Source organism: Silurus meridionalis, chromosome 14 (assembly GCF_014805685.1).
Source record: "Silurus meridionalis isolate SWU-2019-XX chromosome 14, ASM1480568v1, whole genome shotgun sequence".
NCBI classification, from domain to species: domain Eukaryota; kingdom Metazoa; phylum Chordata; class Actinopteri; order Siluriformes; family Siluridae; genus Silurus; species Silurus meridionalis.
Window position 1 is genome coordinate 22,803,664 of NC_060897.1, and position 19,583 is coordinate 22,823,246.

Genomic DNA, 19,583 nt, shown 5'->3' on the forward strand with positions numbered 1-19,583 from the left:
AAGAGTTGCTTTAAGTGAAATTAATTATTTATTATACACACACACACACACACACATATTATATATCTGTGTGTGTCTGTATATATACAGTATAGTGTATGTGCGTGTGTGTATATAGGATTTGTTTCTGTAATCCATGTTCCATGGATCAGCTCGGGGGCTTTACAGCGTGTAATCAGCGTTCGGCTTCAAACTCCTCGAAAGCAGCATGGAGAAAATCTCCGTCAGTCTCAGAGAGGTATTGCTAAGGTATTGCATCTATTCTAACTTAAAACGTTCAAATGAAAGCAACCAAACATGCAGAATTCAGAAGGTCAGACACATCTGAGGTCAAATCTTTACGCATCAATTACTGCACACCTCAACAATGGGACTGCAATAAATAGTCATTCGGTGACCCCCAGATGAGGATGAGGATCCTGTTTTGAGTCTGGTTCCTCTCAAGGTTTCTTTCTCATACGGCGTTTTTCCTGGCCACAGTCACCACCGGCTCGCTCGTCAGGGGTAAACAGTTATAAGGAACAAACTTATAGGCGATAAACGTACACAGACTTTTCTATAACAATATTACCGCTTTATCTGTGTAAAGCTGCTCTGAGACAAAGTCCATTGTAAAAAGCGCTACGGAAATAAAATAAAACTGAAATGAATCTGACCTAAATTATAGTGTAAAATGTGTTAAGTGCTGTATTAATGTATTTAATCTCAAACGAAAAATGATGAAGATGCATTGAAGCTTTGGTGTTAAAACCAGGCCTAAATCTCAGCAGCTTTGAGCGAGCATCCATCTAAACCTAAGCCAGCTTAGTGATTAAGGGAGCCACAGTGTAGGTGGTGATGTCATGTCCGATCCGGTCCGATCCGTTCCGTTTTATGGACAACCGCACGACGTAGGCGTGGAAGAAACTCCACCTGACTCGCACGTCCCTTCTTTTTTCTTGAGTCTGGACAACCTGCGGAGACACAACAGGCACAAAATCATCATCTTTGACTTAAACCACGGAGCATTTCAATGAGCATCAGAGGCAGCGTTACATAGACATTAGGAAATTAAGACCTGTTTAAAATGATTTAAGACCTACAACAACGATTTAAGACTTTTTAGAGACCTAAAGTTTAGATTTTTAAATCTGAGACTTTTTAATGCCCCACAGAAACCCTGGGAAGATCTCTCCAGTGTCAGTGCTTTGTACCAGTCTGTAACTGTACATTTCCTGACACTCTAAAAATGAAGAGAGGTGAATGTTTGTGTTTGAGAACAGGAATTTGTATTGTAGACATCCCATAATAATGCATAACTATAAATGGATAAAAAGATTGATTGTAAATGTGCTGATGTTTAAGGGGAAAAAAGGACTAAAGAAATATAACAGGACCTCTGTTTCAAACCATCACCATTATTTTACTGTAGCAGCCTGTATGAGGTGGATGAAGTGTATAAAGTGTACACAGTTCCTTGCTTTTTATGGGTCGTTATTTCGGACCAATTCCAAAGCCCCTGCATAGCCTTACTTCTTTGTACGCTGATTTTTTGCATGTGATGGCCAAGGCACCATTTTCTCAAAGCTACGGCGATAAGAATCATGATTTCCATTTTTCATCCTCATCACCATCATAGATCCAGTCCTTGGTTGTGTTCCACACAGCACATCCCTCCCACCACACACCTGACTAACATGCCTCATAACCAAAGCCATGTTCTGTCCATACAATCTACTCCAGATATCCCTCCAGCACATCAAACTCTGGGTCTGTCTCATAGGGGACGGATGCCGGGTCAGAGAGGACCCCCAGGTCCACCAGTGCCTGGTCCATGTCCTCAGGTAGGAAGACAATTCCCACATTAAGCACTATGTATTCCATCAGAAAGGCATAGTAGAGGATGAGGATGTTCACAAAGAAGAGGCCGAGATAAAACATATATGGAATGACGTCGATTAAAGATTCCACGGAATCTAACCGGAAATAGACGGAGTGTGGCATAGAATCTCAGACATGGGCTGTGTTTTTTCCCCCTCAAGGTTTACAGGAGTATCTGAGGAGGATGAAATCCTGAGGTGGCTCCTTCTACTGCATGTCTCGATTGGTCTTGAAATCTTATCCAGTCCAGTAAACGCTCAGTCCTTCACAAAGATCTGCTGACTCCGCACATCTCCAACACAACCAGGGGGAAAAAAAGACGTTTCTGAATAAAACCAGCACGCTTTTTAAAACAAATATAAATGTTTTTTAACATCCAATGTCCTCCAGGATCACTGAATCCCACCAAACAGCATGTGTTACTGTATAAACCCGCAATCTAATACCCACATTAACATCCATGTTTTTAACAAACTTGGTTTTTTTTAAGTCTTCGCGCCGCGTCGACCACAGTATCTGCTTTAATTCATTTTACAATCAAATCTAATTTAACACGAAAGGTTAAAATGGAGACAAAATGACAGTGTCAAACAAGAAAAACAAAAACAAATGTCGCGTTCTTGTGACGTCAGCCGCCTCTTTTGCTTGCCCTGTCTCTTTTTTCTAATAATAACCCTTCTAGCAATCTACACTATGGGATTTGTAGTCTATAAATGGCGGATATAATTGCGCACAGAGCGTGTTAAAACTACAAATTCCATAGCGCCTAAGCGCGAACGTCGTACGAGCGGCTGTGTCGTTTTAAATCCCTTCCTCGTGAGTTGTAGTGCACTAGATGAGTGACGGAGAGGGCCGTTACATCACGCCCTGCGTAGTGCACTCGGGTAGAAAGGAGAGATGGGATTGAGCCGCGGCCGCGCTTGTCGCGGTTCCTAGCAGCTAACGCTAGCGGTGTGTTTTCTCATATCCACCCCCCCTTATAGCCGTGATGGATCGCTTCAGTCGAGTGGAATAAAGAAAATAAAATCGTGTGACAGGATAAAGTCAAGACGCCAGCATGTTCGGCAGGTCCAGAGGCTGGGTCGGAGGGCAGGGCAAGGCCAAGAACATCCACTCTCTGGATCATCTGAAGTGAGTGTCGCTGAGGGAGAATCTTCAGCACAGCGCGAGCTCCATTTCACCTCAGAAATCCTGCTAGCTTCTGTGCTAACTTTTATTTTCTGCCTGCACTCTGATTTAATTATTAAAACATCACGTTTTATTCATTAATAAATACGCAGCCCGGATTTATTATATATTTACTTTTATATTTACATCCAATAACATGAATATTTATAAAAATACGAATTATACAACGTTTCTTCGTACACAGTACAGAGACACCTGACCTGTGGTAATAATAATAATAATAATAATATTAAGGGCTAAACTTCTAAAATTGACTAAATATTTTAACTTAAATAATGAATATAACCTGAAATATTATTATTCTGATACTGTATTTTATTACTATATAGATTTTGTGATGAAGTGGTGTTTTCATGAAGCTCCACCGTTCATGATTTTTCTGTAAAAGCATTTCCAGATATTTATTTATCACCAAACAACCAACAGTTTTTTCACGTCTAATGATTTTCTTTTTGTCAATCTTAAAGCTTATAAAGTATCGGATCTGGAGACTCCTTCCATGAGAAATGTTTCTCAGCATTCGTTTATTTGTTTAATATTCGTATATCAGTGGAAATCCAGGTGTAATAAAGTGTATTTTTTGTCTTTGGGTGTAAAAATTATTGTATTGTATTTTGTATGCACTCTGTTTCCTCAGGTACATGTATCACGTCCTGACCAAGAACACGACGGTGACGGATCACAACCGGAACCTGCTTGTGGAGACGATTCGCTCCATCACTGAGATCCTCATCTGGGGCGATCAGAACGACAGCTCGGTGTTCGAGTACGTTTTTATCTTTATCCTTCCTTTTCTTTTAAGAGTCTTGAGAGCTTGAAGTCTTACTCTTTATTTCTCTTCTTCTTCTCTCTTTCTTTCTTTTTTCTCCTCCCAGCTTCTTCTTAGAGAAGAACATGTTTGCGTTTTTCCTCAACATCCTGCGGCAGAAGTCGGGCCGTTACGTCTGCGTGCAGCTCCTCCAGACGCTCAACATCCTGTTTGAGAACATAAGTCACGAGACGTCTCTGTGTAAGCGCTGGGATTTACTCCAAAAACATAGTTATAGTGTTTGTCTATTTTTTTGTTATTTGTTTGTTTGTTTGTCTCCCACGTTTCTTCACGTATTCCTTATTTGTTTTCTGCAGACTACCTGCTGTCGAATAATCACGTCAACTCCATCATCGTGCATAAATTTGACTTTTCCGACGAGGAGATCATGGCCTACTACATCTCCTTCCTGAAGACGCTGTCGCTGAAGCTCAACAATCACACCGTGCATTTCTTTTACAACGAGGTAAGACTCCGCTCAGGTTCTCGGGAAGAAGACCAGGAGGAAAAAAAAAATAATAACATGAATAAATATCCACACATGAACTAAAATTTGTATTTTTTTGGTTCGGCTCCTTTGTATAGGGGAAAGTTATTGGTGTACTGTAAATGGCTGCACAAGTAATTTTTTTCACAAGTAATCACATTATTTCAAGGCTGTGTACATAACACCTTCATAACAGCTGCACAAGACATGCGAGCTTCGTAACACATTCACAGGCTGGTTATTTTCTTGTAGCAGCCCCACCACCACCCCATGGGTTCCATCAGTATTTCTTTCCCACCATTTACATTTTCATTCATAAAAAAAAAATACAGGACAAAATTTTTATTCGTTCATCATTACATGTATTTCGCCGTTTCCTTAGACCCCCAATCAGAAGCTCCTCTCTGTATTGATTGATAGTTTATTTAAGCTTTATGAAGTTCTTATGAAGACAGCCTTTCAATAAAGTGTTAGTTGATGATCTTTATTCTCTGACATCTCCAAGGTGGTGTCAGGAATAAAGAACACCTGGAAGGAAGGTTTCGCTGTATGAGAGATTTGTTGCTGCAAGCGTTAACATTTTGAGATATTAGTAAATATGTGAAATAAACAATCAAATTAATTGATAAAAACTGTAGATTAAAAGGTTTTAGATAGTGTCAGTCACGTGACAGGGAACACGGATAATGCGATCAAGAAGGTCTGGAAGTTAAAACTTTTCCGTGATCAAGAAGAAGAAGACTGGTCAAAAATAGTGTTATAAAGCAAGATCATATAGGGGTGCAATAGAAGATGCTCTAATTTCTAGCACAATGTTTTTTATAGATATGATGAACATGATACTGGATTTTTAAGTCATGATTCACATTTTTGAACAACATTTGAATGAAAATTTCTGGCTAAATATAAATATTTGATTGTTTATCAATTATTCAGGCAACAATACTCTTTATTTCTTAAATTTTGAATAATTGATGAACAATCAAATATTTAATTCACAAAGCCATGTTTAGGATTTAAAATGCGCAGAAATAATTAGTCAGACTGCATGTTCTGTTTAAACAACAATCCGGTGTCATTGTGGTGAAGGCTGGATTTTTAATGGTTAATGTTGAACTTATTGGAAGGTTATGAGTTCAACTCCCAGCACAACCAAACTGTTTGTCTGTGTTAAAACTACTGTTTTTCTTTGTGCCAAAATATGAGGAATAAACATCCAAAATAATTCAAGATCTTTAGAAAATAAACGATACTTTTAAAAGTTTGTGCTGTATCGACACAGTGACATCAGGTGACTTGTAAAATCTTAGTCTATAATAATAACAAGTCTATAATTATGTGTAGCAAAAATTATATTCAAACCTATAACATGTTTTGTGTAGAATAGACCGAACAAATGCACATAATAATAAAATAATATAAAATATGTGACTTAAACAAGAGCTACAGGAGAAGGTGGTACATGTTTAGTTTGATCATGTATTCAGGATGGAGATGTGCTTCCTATAGGGGTGTTTGTTCTCTCTTATCGCTGAAGGCCAGACCAAACATGACCTTATTGAAGATTGTTTAGAAATTCCTGCATGCAGTTTTGCACTGTGTGTCGTGCTTCTGTGCAAACCATCTGAGCATGAAGTCTCTCATGTCAGAACTTGAAATAGTACTTTATTTCAGTTACATTTCTATTAAATTAAATGTATTTTGTTTTAAATATCCAAAAAAATGTAATAAGGGTAAAATACCTGTAAAAATAGGTCACGTTTACTTTTAAACTTTTTGTAAAATTTAGGCTTATATATGGACATTAAATAGGAACACACTACATGAAAGGGCATCATGTGACATAACCGATTAATCAACAGATAGTTTAAAAAAATTTATACTCCATGTAAAATAGTACTGAACATTATTACAAAAAATCAAAAAACATAGCAGTATCATGAAAATTATATAAATAAATATTAAGGAAAATAAAAGATGCATTTAAACTGAAACAAACTCACTCCAAATAAATAGAAACAGTTACATCCATTATAAATGTAAAAAAAGACACTTCAAATAAACAGCATATGGTGTCAGTGATTCGCCTCTAGAGGGCGCTCCCGTAATGCATAATGACAGCGGAATTTCTCAGCCGCTCCAGCAGAAGACTGGAATGGATTTTTGCAGATAGTTCCAGCAAACAACGATTGGTTTCAATTGATCTGCAAAACCGATAAATTTAATAATAAACCGATAAATTTAACGACTTTTAATCATGTTCACATTTCGAACTCTATTGGTTGTTCAGACTTCAGCTACTATGAGCTTTTAATATCACTCACAATAGGAAAATGTTTCGCCCAAAAGTCTTGCTGTAAATATTATTTATAAAGACATATGATCCTAAACATGGCTTTTTGTGTGGAGTAGAAAATGTGGTGGTAGAATTAAACACTTTTACAGAGTTTGGTTTTAGGTAACTTATTTTTATCCGTTTATGATTACATTTAATACAATAGAGAAAGCCAGTTCTAATTAGCACTGAGCACCAATAAACACTCATTCCCTCAGTAGGAAAGCATTAAGCTAGCTTTTAATTACAAAATAAACTGCACTCGAGTGTTGGAATTTTTATGCACCATCAAAAACCGAAACTGAAATCAAAAAACGAGTTATATTTTACTAAATAATAAGAGTCTAACACCCCTGTTGTAAACCTGTTGTGTGTCCAATCAGACTCGAGGATGCAATACAGTATGTGTAGTGTTAGAGATGATATTGTGTAGACCGCAGCTCTCCTCTCTCTGAGCGAATCCTTCCTGCAGTTGACGTCCTCGCTCTCTGTCTCCCATGCTTCCAGCACACTAATGATTTTGCCCTGTACACGGAGGCCATTAAGTTTTTCAACCATCCAGAGAGCATGGTCAGGATCGCAGTCAGGACTATCACTCTCAATGTGTATAAAGGTGAGTGAACAGCTCCCGGCTTTGTGCTGCTGCGATTTCTCTCTCTCTCTCTCTCTCTCTCTCTCTCTCTCTCTCTCTCTCTCTCTCTCTCTCTCTCTCTCTCTCTCTCTCTATCTCCCTCTCCCTCTAACCGCTGCTTCTCACTCTTTTATCACGTCACCGCTCTGACGCTCCTGCAGGTAACACACACTCACCTCACCAAACCAGGATTAAAGGGATAAAGGAATTATTTATGCATTAAATATTTATAGTCAGAATCCATTTACTTCTCTAAAGCTGCTTTGGGATGATGAAAAAGTTTTTTATAAATAAAATGTAATTATATAAACAGAGGGGTCTAATCTGGTTTAGGAAATCATATAAATGTATCAAGGGTTCATTAAGTGATTGATATTATTCCTGACCTGTATCTGCTTCCTGCTTTTCCAAGAATGGCATGAGGTTTAAGAGTTTTTTTTCTTCTTTTTTTTTTTCTTTATTAAAGGATTCGATTCTATTCCCCGTGAACCTCACTCTATTATTCTTTAAAGCTTCATACACCCGGGATGTGACAGATGAAATTCATACGTCTTTAAGCAACACGCAGTACCCCTGACTAATTCTGACACAGTGATTACACTATATGCCCAAAAGTATTAGGACACCTGAGCTTTCCAGCTGTATGTGGTTCTTTACCAAACTGTGAACACAAAGTTTGCGGCACACAATTATATAGAACGTCTTTGTTTCACTTAAACTAGGATCTTTTCCAGCATCACATTGCCTCTGTGCACAAAGCCAAACTCTATAAACATATGCTTTACATGGGATGGAAGTGGAAGACCTCCTGCTATAGAAGACCTTTGGAATGAATTGGAACACAAACTTTTCACCTCTTCACCTGAATGGAGGTTATTATAACAGTAGAAGTGGATTAATGTGGAACTGGACATCCAACAAGCACATACTGATCTTATGTTCGGTTGTCTGAGGAAAAATTTCATTCGACCTCATGCGTCCTTTACAATTGCGCACTTCCAACTTTGTGGTAAGTGTTCTATTGCTGGCAGAGTCAGGTGTTCTGATCCGTTCGTTACTCCCTATAGCGTGGGTATACAGTAGGTGATAGAAGTGAGCTACTGACTGTCACACTCCTAGTGTATATGGAGAAAGAGTTTAGCTTGCGTTCTTATTCCTGCATCAAAATCACTCGGTGCTGTGCAGCTTTCCGAAGGCCTTCAACGGTCTCTTTTAGACGTATTCATCTCTGGGGGGTTTGGGAAGGTGTTTAACGTGCAACTTTTGTGATTTTAAGCTCCACTTCAGTTTCTTTAACTCTATTAACTGTGTATCTGTTCTTCCCTCCTTCTTCTATGATGAATCCTGTGTGCCTTATTCCATTCCAGTCTCATGTAAGTTGGTCAATTTCACAACTTTTATTCTTCATTCTTTTTTTTTCCTGTACATGCTCTAATTTAATTAAAAAAAAAGGTTCTGTTGTAGTTTATTCTGTACAAAATATATCTATATATTTAAAGTAATATTTTGTCACTACCTGCGGGGTCCCTGGTGGTCTAGTGGTTAGGATGCCGCGCTCTTATCACTGCGGCCCGGGTTCGATCCCCGGTCAGGGAACCGACCCCAGCCACTCTTAGTGCCGGTCCCAAGCCCGGATAAATGGGGAGGGTTGCGTTAGGAAGGGCATCCAGCGTAAAAACATGCCAAATCAAACTTGCGGATGATCCGCTGTGGCGCCCCCTAACGGGAGAAGCCAAAATAAAGTTACCTGCACCATCTATTTAATTAATAGCTGTAAATTTTTATCTGAGGTTTTTTGTGTATATTTTTCATCTTTGGTTCATACAGGAGCATCAAGCAGCAACATGAGCCCTCATGTTCTGAGTAGTCCGTATCGTTTTTAAGCTTTAACACCTTATTCTTATAACGATTAGTTTTAAAAATATTTCACTCTCCAGATGAGTAGCATTAGTTTCTTTTCCACCTCATGTTTACGTATCACAATGTTATTAATTATTTATGATTATTATTTATGCATTTGTGTCTATAAACAGCAGTTATAAATTTTTCATTGTCCTATTTTCTCGAGTGTAAGACACTTATTTCCCTCTAGGTGGTGCTACATTCTCGAGTTTATAAATATGGTTACATTTAATATATATTAAAAGTAAATAAAATCAAAGACTCATTATACATTAAATGGTGAGAATTCAGAGTAAAACATTATTGCAGATTTTTTCATAAAGGTTTGCATGAATGATTTAAGAATAAATGTATTCTGAAGTGTAAATCTTCATATCGGTTTTTGACACCTGTGTGTTTTAACATCTCCTCACGCTTTGCAGTGGATAACCAGCAAATGCTGCACTACATCCGGGACAAAACAGCCGTGCCCTACTTCTCCAACCTGGTGTGGTTCATCGGCAGCCACGTCATCGAGCTGGACAAGTGTGTGCAGACAGATGAAGAGTAAGCGTGATGAAGCGTGTGCTCTCTTCTTTATTTAGATTTTTTTTTCTTTTTCCACTACAGCCTGAATTTTGAAAAGGTTATAGGCCTAGAGATACACTTTCTATAATAAAAGCTGATTTACAGGGACCTTAACTGCAAAAAAAGAATGTCTAACATCTGTAACTAATCCACTAAATGGATAAAAAGTGCGACCTTTAGCAAACTGATGTGGTGTAAAAAGAAGAAAGAGACCGGAAGCCGTGCTGTTATGGGAAATAATTATTACATCATACTAGTTAATTATTATTGCTAGGTAGTTGTTGATCATTTTTCCATAGCAGCACAACAAACAGTGTGACGTGTAATTTTTTTGTAAGTTGTTTGAATTAGTTGTCACACCAACAGATTTGTGGAAAGTGTAAAAACAAGGGTAGGGTGGAAACATTTGCATCATAGTTCAGGTAACAAACACTAGAGAGCAGTGTAGGACAGGCCAACATTAAAGTAGGGACACACACACACACACACACACACACACACACACACACACACACACACACACACACACACACACACACACACACATATATATATATATATATATATATATATATATATATATATATATATATATATATATATATATATATATAATATATTTACACACATTTTAATGTAAAAACATAAAAATCCAAGTTTTTTATTAATCAATTAATCATTCATTTTAAAACTGATTGCTGAAAGATACATTGCAATATTTGTGTTTGTCTCCTCTATTATTATTTTCCCAGGCATAAGAACCGAGGGAAGCTGAGCGATCTGGTGGCAGAGCACCTGGATCACCTGCACTACCTGAACGACATCCTCATCATCAACTGCGAGTTCCTGAACGACGTTCTGACCGATCACCTGCTGAACCGCCTCTTCCTGCCGCTGTACGTCTACTCGCTGGTCACCCAGGAGCAGGTGAGCGCAGCCTGGAGCTTCTATCCTAACGCCATCCCCATGTGCTTCTATTCTCTTACTTTATATAATATAAAATAAAGAAACTCGAGACTCCTTCCACATGGTGTTTATTAGCTGTTGCTTTAGAAACAATCCAGATTTTCAGCTCTCTAGAATCAGAGCAATCAGAATTTAGATTTTGAGAACATGGTTGGATAAATAAAACAGAGCAGCTCCTTTAATAGATTATTTGAAATATATGTGGAGTAAATGGAACATTTATTTATTATATACCGGTCTGTTCGAATGCTGGATTGTGATTGGTTGGAAGTAAGATGGGTGTTTTTCTTAACTTTTGAACAAACTGCTGGTGGTTTGTGTTTCAGTTGAATGGGCTGCTTATAAACACCTGTAACCATAGTAACGTCCAGTTCCTGTTTGATAAAAAGTGAGACAGTTATTGTAGACATTTCCTAATGACCTTACTGAGCTCCATGGAGAATTCATGCTTGGGGTGGATTTTGAGAAGTGACTCGAAGATGAATTTGATGAACTGAAAACATGTAAATGAGAATTATAACAAAGGACAGCGTAAGGAGTTAACTCCAACAGCTTCATTATCAGTAGAGAGTCATTTCTGTCTCTTTCTCTTTAACAACTATGTATTAAAACTCATGTAAATAAATGTAGTCTTATGGCACTACTTTATCTCTGTGTGTGATTTGGAGCAAGAGAATTCTAGATCTAATGAGGAGTTTGTGCAATAAGTAAGAAACATGAAAAGTTTTTTTTTTGCTCTGCAAACATCGATGAAAGCTCAAAGATGTCAATGCTGGCCGTGGTATAAGGTGATAATCCACAGCTAGGTGTGAAGCCTGATACCATTTTAACGCTCTCAGCACCACCTCGGTGTGTTATTCACCTTAGTGTACATGATGTACACGAGCATATCCTGTAACAGCTCACGTAGCTCCGAATTATCAATAATTACTGTTTGCTGTATGATATCATTCCACAGTCTGAGCGCTTCGGCATTCCAACATAAATTACTCATCTTCGATTTGAATGTGAATCCACTGCGAAGAACTTTATTTATTCATGTAATTTGTTTCTTATGCGCACGTACACGAGATAATGCTTGAAAATATGGATGGATATGGTGTTTTAAATTCATATTCTAAAAGCACAATTAATGCAGCATAATTACAGGATTTATACGATATACAGTGTTCTGCTCATTTGGAATAACCGTGCTCTTAATTTTTTCCATGTGTTGTGATGTGTGATTTTTAATCCTTTTATTGCAAAAAAACTAAACAAAAAAAAGAAGCAAATATATTAAATGTATATACAAATATATTTCTAAATATTTTACATATCGCAGTGCAAAGTCGCTTTAATAAATTCATGCATTTGTGTTTCGGTGTGTGTATTTTTTGTGGACTGAAAGTGTGAGCTAGTTTAAATGTGGTGTAGGATAATAAAATTAAAATGAAAAATTATACATATATTTAAAAAATGATTGATCTGCTTTGTTTTGTTTATAACACACTTTTTTTCCAGAATGAAGATCGCAAGATTAATCCTCAGGTGTCACTCTATCTGCTCTCCCAGGTAACCCCTTACCTACTCACTTTCTTTATATAAAAGACGCATACTTAAAAAAAAATTAAAATAAAAAAAAGAATTTGGCAAATTCTGTTGCCCAAAATTACATTCAACCCCCAAACACTTTCACTCCTGTTCAGATTTAATTTAGGACTTATGCAATTTTTGTATTAAATATATAAACCATGAATACAGGGTTATGCAATGTTTTACGGTGTGAAAGTCAGAATACAGAAACAAGTTTCAGCTAGCTGAGGAGTTTCATAAGAAAATATACATAATTAAAAATGCTTTGAAGTTGCAAATGAATGTTGTAATGTGTGTGTGTGTGTGTGTGTGTGTGTGTGTGTGTGTGTGTGTGTGTGTAATATGGCGCTCAACCGATTAAAATATTTAATTGTGATTAATCGCATGATTGTCGTGAGTGATTAATTACACATTTGTATCTGTTATAAATGTACCTTAATAGTTTTCAAGTTTTTTAAGCTCAAACATGTGCATGGACAAATGTATGTTTATTATTAGTAAAACTCAACATAGAGCATGAAAACTAGATGTTTTAAACTTGTTCATGTCTATTAGACACAAGAAAAAAAAAGAACATGGTAATACCAGGTTCCTTCTTTTTTTCTTTTCTTCATTGAGTAATTCACATACACAAGCCTGTTTACATGTTCAGATGACTGGGCAGCTCATTAAAATACTCTAGTAAATGTATTAAATGATAGATTTCTTTGTTAATAGTTATGTTTTATCTATTAATAGAACTGACAATAGTCCATTTTTTTTGCAGTCAGTGGAAATGTGTGTTTTATCTTCTCTCAGGTGTTCCTTATTATACACTACCAGCCCCTGGTGAACGCTCTGGCTGATGTTATACTGAATGGAGACCTGACAGTGTTTACAACTCAGACAGAGCAGAACACACACAAGACCTCAGTGAGTCACAAACACACACACACACAAACCCATACATACGTCTGTCTATACACACAGACAATGTACATAGATATCAGTGAGTCATACATACATAAACACACACCTACAGTGTGTATATACTGTTGATACATACTGTAGCTCACAGACACACACAATGAGTCACACACATCCATACATATATGTTTTATGTTACTTGAGCTCCGTGAGACATATGAACACAAACGTATACAGTAAAACCCGTAAACAGTAAAACAGTATGAGCAACTAATAGTACGAGCAAACGAAGATACAAGCGACCAAATTTCGAAGGCGTGAGCAAACCCACGCTGCCGGTTCCTCGCTTTCGGCCGAGGGTAGCATCAGTCGCCTTAGTTCATCTTGGGTCGCTCTCGTTATTCAGTGCAGCAAAAACTTTTTAAAATCTCGAAAAATGTCTCCCCATAAAAATCAGTGATGGTGCTGGGAAAACGAAAGTAAATAGAATTAGCATTGAAACCAAGAAGGAAATAGTAAAAAAAGTATAAGCATGGTGCGCGTCTCACACTCTCAACCACTACCACACAGGTAAGTGTTAAATTATTTTTAGCGTACGGTAATTTGCAGCGATTTGTTTCTTAAAATAGGCTACACTTTTTAAGTGCAGAAATAAGCGATCGAATGAGGTTTCGGAACGGATTCAATCACTTTTACATTAACTCTTATGCGGAAAACCAGTTCGAACATACGAGCAAATGGACCTACGAGCAATATTCATGAACGAATTATGCTTGTCCAACAGGGTTTTACTGCACACAAAATCATGACATTCACACAAGACATACACACGAGCTCAGTCCCTAGTTACACACAACACACACACTCACATACATATATATATATATATATATACAGTTATAAATACACCCCAGTGAGACCTTACCTACACGCTAGAGCTCAGTGATTCTGTAGAAGTCACACATACACACCCATACACACACTTATGATCAGTTGGTCTCTACAAACCCACACACATGCGTACGTTTATAAGTACACACCAGGGAGATGCACAGACCTACACACTCTAGATCACTGATTTTGTAAAAGTCACACAAACGCACCCATACATATATAAGTATGTTTGTGTATATATAATTTTTTACACCTAATCACACCTCCAGCTGGTTGTGGTAGAGGTTATTACATTTATTGTCATATTGACATTAAGGGTTCGCCCACGACCCACATTTCCCTGCAATAAGCAAAGGGAAAAAATGATATCTCTCTCGGAATGTGTCAGCACCTTAAACCACACTAAGTATACAGTGTTAATCACTAACAACTAATTTCTCCGGATCTGCTTAAGTCTGAAAAAATAATACAATTTATTTATAGATTTTTTTTATCCTCTCATAATGCATGCACATCACAATTTCGGGACATCTTTCAAAATAAAAAGACGTTATTTGAAATATCATGCAGTAGATTTGGCTCCGTGTGAGCCACTTGCATTCTGAACCATTCTCAAAGATGTCTAGTTAGCATCTTCAGTGTAGAAAATGGGAGAAATGATGCCTTCCAATGAGCCTGATGACTTTATGGATAAGTATTATGCAGCAGGAGTTGCAGCTACATTCATGTTGACACTAACGTGGGCCTGGGAATGTTTTTATTTCCCCCTGAGGGAATTTATTTCCTCCTGCTCGTGATTTAAATCATTGAGAACTAAAAAAAAAAAAACAAGCATTTCCAGCATTACAGGCGTGATTAAATTACTAACTGTGCAGTCTGGAACTGCTTGTTGGCAGAGTGTTTGCAAAGCATACTTTTTTGTTATAAGACAAGGTTTGAATTTTCATCCCAGTTTCTTTTTAAAATGTATTTAAGTGAAGTGGGATCTTTTATTAAACCACATGACATATTGCACTCATTAATTTTTACAAAAATCTAAACTGGAAAAAATCTCACACCTTATGGTTCAATAGCTCGTAGAACCACCTTTAGCAGCGATACCTTGAAGTAATGTTGTTCTCTATGCCTTTATCAATCTCTCACATCAGCTCAGTTCATTGCGGTTTGCGGGCATTTGTTTATGCAAAGCTCCCTACAGGTCCAGCCACAGCATTTCATTTGGGTTGAGGTCTGGACCTTGATTCTGTTCACCTTGGGGTGTATTTGATGGAATGTCCACACCTGGTAACTGTCTTGAATGTTTCCCAATGCCGAATAATCCTCCTCACTGTAGAATGATGGACTTTAAATTGTTTGGGAATGGCCTTATAACCATTCCCAGATTGATGGGCGGCAACAATTGCTTCTCTAAGGTCATTGCTGATGTACTTTCTCGTTGGCATTGTGTTTACACACACCTGAATGCTCTGGACCTGCAAACTGCTAAATCTTGGGCTTTTATAGAGGGGGTGATAATTAATTAATCAAAGACATTTAATTAGCAGCATCTGGATGCTACCTTTATCCTGTAGAGGCAGTAGCTGATTCTATCCATGGTAATAATCTGTGGTGTCTAATTGGAAGTCGCACTGCTGCTCCCAGACGGAGGAAATGAAATCAAGCTTGTGGCTTTGTGTGCGCTTAGGTTTTTCTCTTGAGCACATTTACATCACTGTAACACAAAGCTGCACCGATAGTGTCTGCTGTTTTCGTTTGCGTCTCGTCTCTTTGAACTGCGTGTAGGTGGCTTTGAAAGTGGTCATGTGGTGCCGTCCCAAAGCACACAGGTTGTGTTTTTCATGCATATGCAGCTATGCAAATCACAAAGTCGAGCTGTCCCAGATGTTTCAAGTAGGCTGAGAACTCGTTAGCAAACATTCATTTGCCTGTTTTTTTTTTTGAAATGGAGTTTTTTTTTCAGTGCAGTGTTGGTTGCAGCATTACATGCGTATTTATTGCATTACAGCGTCATCCTTTTTTTTTTTTTTTTTTTTTTTTTTTTTTTTTTTTGGTCTGCATGATGGCAAACATGCTATTGGAATGTCCCAGAAATTTTTTATTCCTCTTATACCATAGCAATTTGCCAATGATTATTTTATGGCTTATTTATTTATTGTTTTGTTACTTTTTTTTTTTTAGCTTCTGTTTCTGTTCTTACTCATGTTATAGCAGCTATAAACAGATGTTCTCTCACCAACTTCTTTTTATTTTTTATTTTTTGCGCTTTATTTTATTGTAATGAGACTAAGAAAGCACAGCTCGTCATGCTACTGAGAAACTGCCGAGACCTTTTCCTGAAGCGGTTTTAACCCCCTTTTTAAAACCCACTGTATTACCATTTTTAGTTACATTTCGAGAAGTAAACTTCTTTGGAATGAGAAACATGTGTAACTGAGAAACGTTTGTGGAGAATTGAAACGGGAAGGCTTTAAATAGAAACCCATGTTTACTTTAGTTCTTTAATTGCATAAACTGTAATAAATGCTGAAGAAAAGCTGTAGGGTCGAGGTACAGCGCGCATTACGTGTGTTTATATGAGAAAGTGAGCTCGTGTCACTTGGAGGAGCTTCATCCTGCCGGTTAGAACAGGAGTGAGAGGAACTGGGGTTTCTCAGAAACCACCTCATTTCTGGGCTGCTTTGGAGGCACTGTGATCAGAAACCTCTTTCCTTTTCCTGTTTCACCACCTCAACCACAGCAGCCTCTGCCGCGTACTGCTCGCTGCCTACCAGGAACCCGTGAGAGTGGCCCAGTTCCTCAACACACTCGGGAAAAATAATAATAATAATAATAACAAAAACGCTCGAATCCGGAATGAGGGCAGGAGAGGAAGCCGTGGAATCGTGTTTAAAGTCAGCCTCATCATCTTTCAGTACTCAAACGTGATTTCAGGGCAGAGCCTATTTTTGTCACACTTATAGCACTTGTGGTGGTGGGAATGTTGGGGATTAATCCAGAGCCAGAATGGGATGGTGTGATTATAATTAGTAATACTAAAATGTTCACAATTACATTACAGCAGAATCAATAACATCACAAAACTTATCAACACCTTCTGACCAACAGCAATCCAGAACTGGGTTTGACTTTGTGATGTCAGGTTGAGGATTTCAGTCTGTATGACCGTTAAGAGAGACGTATGCTGAGAAAGGGTGTGTAAGTTGTAAGCACTGATGCTTTTGTTGGCTTTGCCTTTTGCTCAGATCTCAGTGGCTGTGTGCCGTGTAGCACCTCTAACCTACTTTCTCTTTCCCATAAGAAGAAACAAATGCTTCTCTCTACCCAGCAATCACACAGCCACACACACACACACACACACACACACACACACACACACACACACACACAAAATCATGTGACTATCAGTACCCATGTGGACTTACTATTGGTAAACATTAAGACTTTAAAGATGGAAGAGAAACATCGATCATCTCGAAATACAGGAAGCATGACTATATAACAAGCGTTCTTGAGTCATTTTTTTTTCCTTTTCACATAAACCAGCGCTACAAACAGTTCACACGTGTCCTCTGTCCACCAGTCTCACACCTGCTGCCTCACTTGCTGGAAATGCACTTATAGCCCCGTGACGTTACGCCACTTACTAGTTTCTAGAATAGATCGGTTCAGCCTCAGGTTACAGTTTTAGGTTGACTGTTTAATCATGAAACGAAAAGGCGATGTGGTCTGTCTCATAGATTTCTAGCATCGAATCTGCAAGTCTACATCAGATTAGCACACCTACAGGAGCCTTTTTATTTTTTAATCTGTCTTCATCTTTACAAAATAATTATAATAATCAATCTCTGGTTGTTATTAGACATACTTAAATCCAGCAGCCATGACATGAAAAGATAAAAAAAAAAAGAATAAAAGTAAACCCTTGCTGTGGTCTAAATGGTTTAAAAAAAAAAAAAAAAAACATCAGAAACCTTTTGCAGAGACAAGAGATCAGCACATATCGCTCCGTGGGTGTGATCTCACTTCCGTCGCCTGTGCATATCTCGTTAAAAATCTCTCTTGCTGGTAAATAGTTTTGCCACCTGTAAAGGAACACGGCATTAGATGTGCAACCGCATTCGAGCCACAGGTAGCTGTTATGAGCGACATGCTGCAGTGTTCCATTTCCACCGTGACACCATGACCCATAAGTAGCGCTGCTTTTGGTTACTGCACCCAAACAACTCAAAAACCAATAGCTGCAACCTTGAGCTGACTTTAAATATATATATATATATATATATATATATATATATATATATATATATATATATATATATATATATATATATATAACTAGTCACCTACTCCTTCAGTGCTTTTTATTTTTATTTTCATTATTTTCAACATTGTATATTAATACTGGAGACATCCAAGCTATGAAGGAACACTTATAAAATTGTGTAGTAGACCAAAAAGTGTTAAACAACCCTGGATATGTATTTATATATTTTTTAATTCTTCAAAGTAACAACCTTTTGCTTTGATGATAGCTTAGCACACCCTGCTAATGTATCAGTCAGCCTCATAAAGTAATCACCTGGAATGGTTTCCACTAATCTTACTACAAGATAAGATATACCCTTACTCGTACCACAGTGGGGAAATTTCTGTTACAGCAGCAAAGAAAAAGAAATGTGCAAAAATATATATATATATAAAAAAAAAAGTAGACATGTAAATTGTAAATTATAGTGTATAAATATAAAAGAAAGAGACCATAAATAATATTGCAAAAATATTGCACATAGGTAATATTGCACGGTTTTAAATAAGTGTTAATGTACGTTTATTGCATAAAAACCTTGTTGTTAAAAATCAATAACAGTGTATATTTTGGTGACTGGTTCACTTGGAGCAGCTCTGATTGTAAACTCTAATAGCAGCAGGGAGAAAAGACCTTCTATATCGTGCCTTCAGACACTTGGGATGTAACAGTGTGTCACTGAAGGAGCTGCTCAGAGATGAAACGGTATCATACAGGGGTGAGAGTCGTTCTGCAGCAATGATGATAGTTTAGCTCCCATCCTCCTTCTCCCACCTCCTGTACAGTGTCCAGAGGAATCCCCAGAACTGAGCTGGAATTCATGATCAGCTTGTCCACTCTTTTCCTGTCTGCAGTAGAGATGCTGCTGCACCAGCAGACCACACCATAGAAGATGGCTGAGGCCACAACAGAGTCAAGAAAGGTCTTCAGTAGCTCTCCAAAAGACCTTAGTCTCCTCAGCAGAAAGAGTCTGCTCTGTCCTTTCGTGTTAATTTTCTCAGTCCAGTCCAGTCCAGTTTGCTGTTCAGATGAACACCCATGTATTTGTACGAGTCCACTCTCACAATGTTTTTTCCCCTGAATGTTCACTGGTGATAAGGAAGTTTGTTTGTGCCTACGGAAATCCACCACTAGTTCTTTTGTTTTCCCCGTATTTAT

General features: G+C 37.8%; 2 protein-coding genes and 1 non-coding gene across 4 annotated transcripts in view; 2 read left to right on the top strand and 1 right to left on the bottom strand.

Moving 5' to 3' along the window:
• Nucleotides 1–9: 9 nt before the first annotated feature.
• Nucleotides 10–2,510, bottom strand: dexi (Dexi homolog (mouse)). 2 transcript variants are annotated; one of them, XM_046866168.1, is made up of 2 exons: nucleotides 1,513–2,510; nucleotides 10–953 (listed from the first exon to the last, which is right to left on the bottom strand). In XM_046866168.1, exon 1 carries the CDS (start codon nucleotides 1,981–1,983, stop codon nucleotides 1,714–1,716), a length of 270 nt encoding a protein of 89 aa, XP_046722124.1. In that variant the 5' UTR covers nucleotides 1,984–2,510; the 3' UTR covers nucleotides 10–953; nucleotides 1,513–1,713. The 2 variants fall into 2 exon arrangements, with proteins under 2 accessions (XP_046722124.1, XP_046722125.1); XM_046866169.1 differs by having other exon boundaries at nucleotides 1,377–2,510.
• Nucleotides 2,511–2,643: 133 nt separating this feature from the next.
• clec16a (C-type lectin domain containing 16A) overlaps nucleotides 2,644–19,583 on the top strand; it is a 53,707-nt gene continuing 36,767 nt past the window's right edge. Inside the window, 10 exon segments of the mRNA XM_046865758.1 lie at nucleotides 2,644–2,991; nucleotides 3,686–3,814; nucleotides 3,924–4,057; nucleotides 4,174–4,322; nucleotides 7,186–7,291; nucleotides 8,677–8,682; nucleotides 9,634–9,757; nucleotides 10,531–10,705; nucleotides 12,248–12,298; nucleotides 13,118–13,231. Coding sequence (XP_046721714.1) covers nucleotides 2,918–2,991; nucleotides 3,686–3,814; nucleotides 3,924–4,057; nucleotides 4,174–4,322; nucleotides 7,186–7,291; nucleotides 8,677–8,682; nucleotides 9,634–9,757; nucleotides 10,531–10,705; nucleotides 12,248–12,298; nucleotides 13,118–13,231 — 1,062 coding nt within the window. The 5' untranslated portion in view covers nucleotides 2,644–2,917.
• On the top strand, nucleotides 8,834–8,905 carry trnak-cuu. The gene has a single exon. It is a non-coding gene; the product is annotated as a tRNA-Lys (tRNA).

What these genes read in the sequence shown, in the direction of transcription:
- dexi (XM_046866168.1), bottom strand. Translation starts at nt 1,983, where the DNA reads ATGCCACACTCCGTCTATTTCCGGTTAGATTCCGTGGAATCTTTAATC.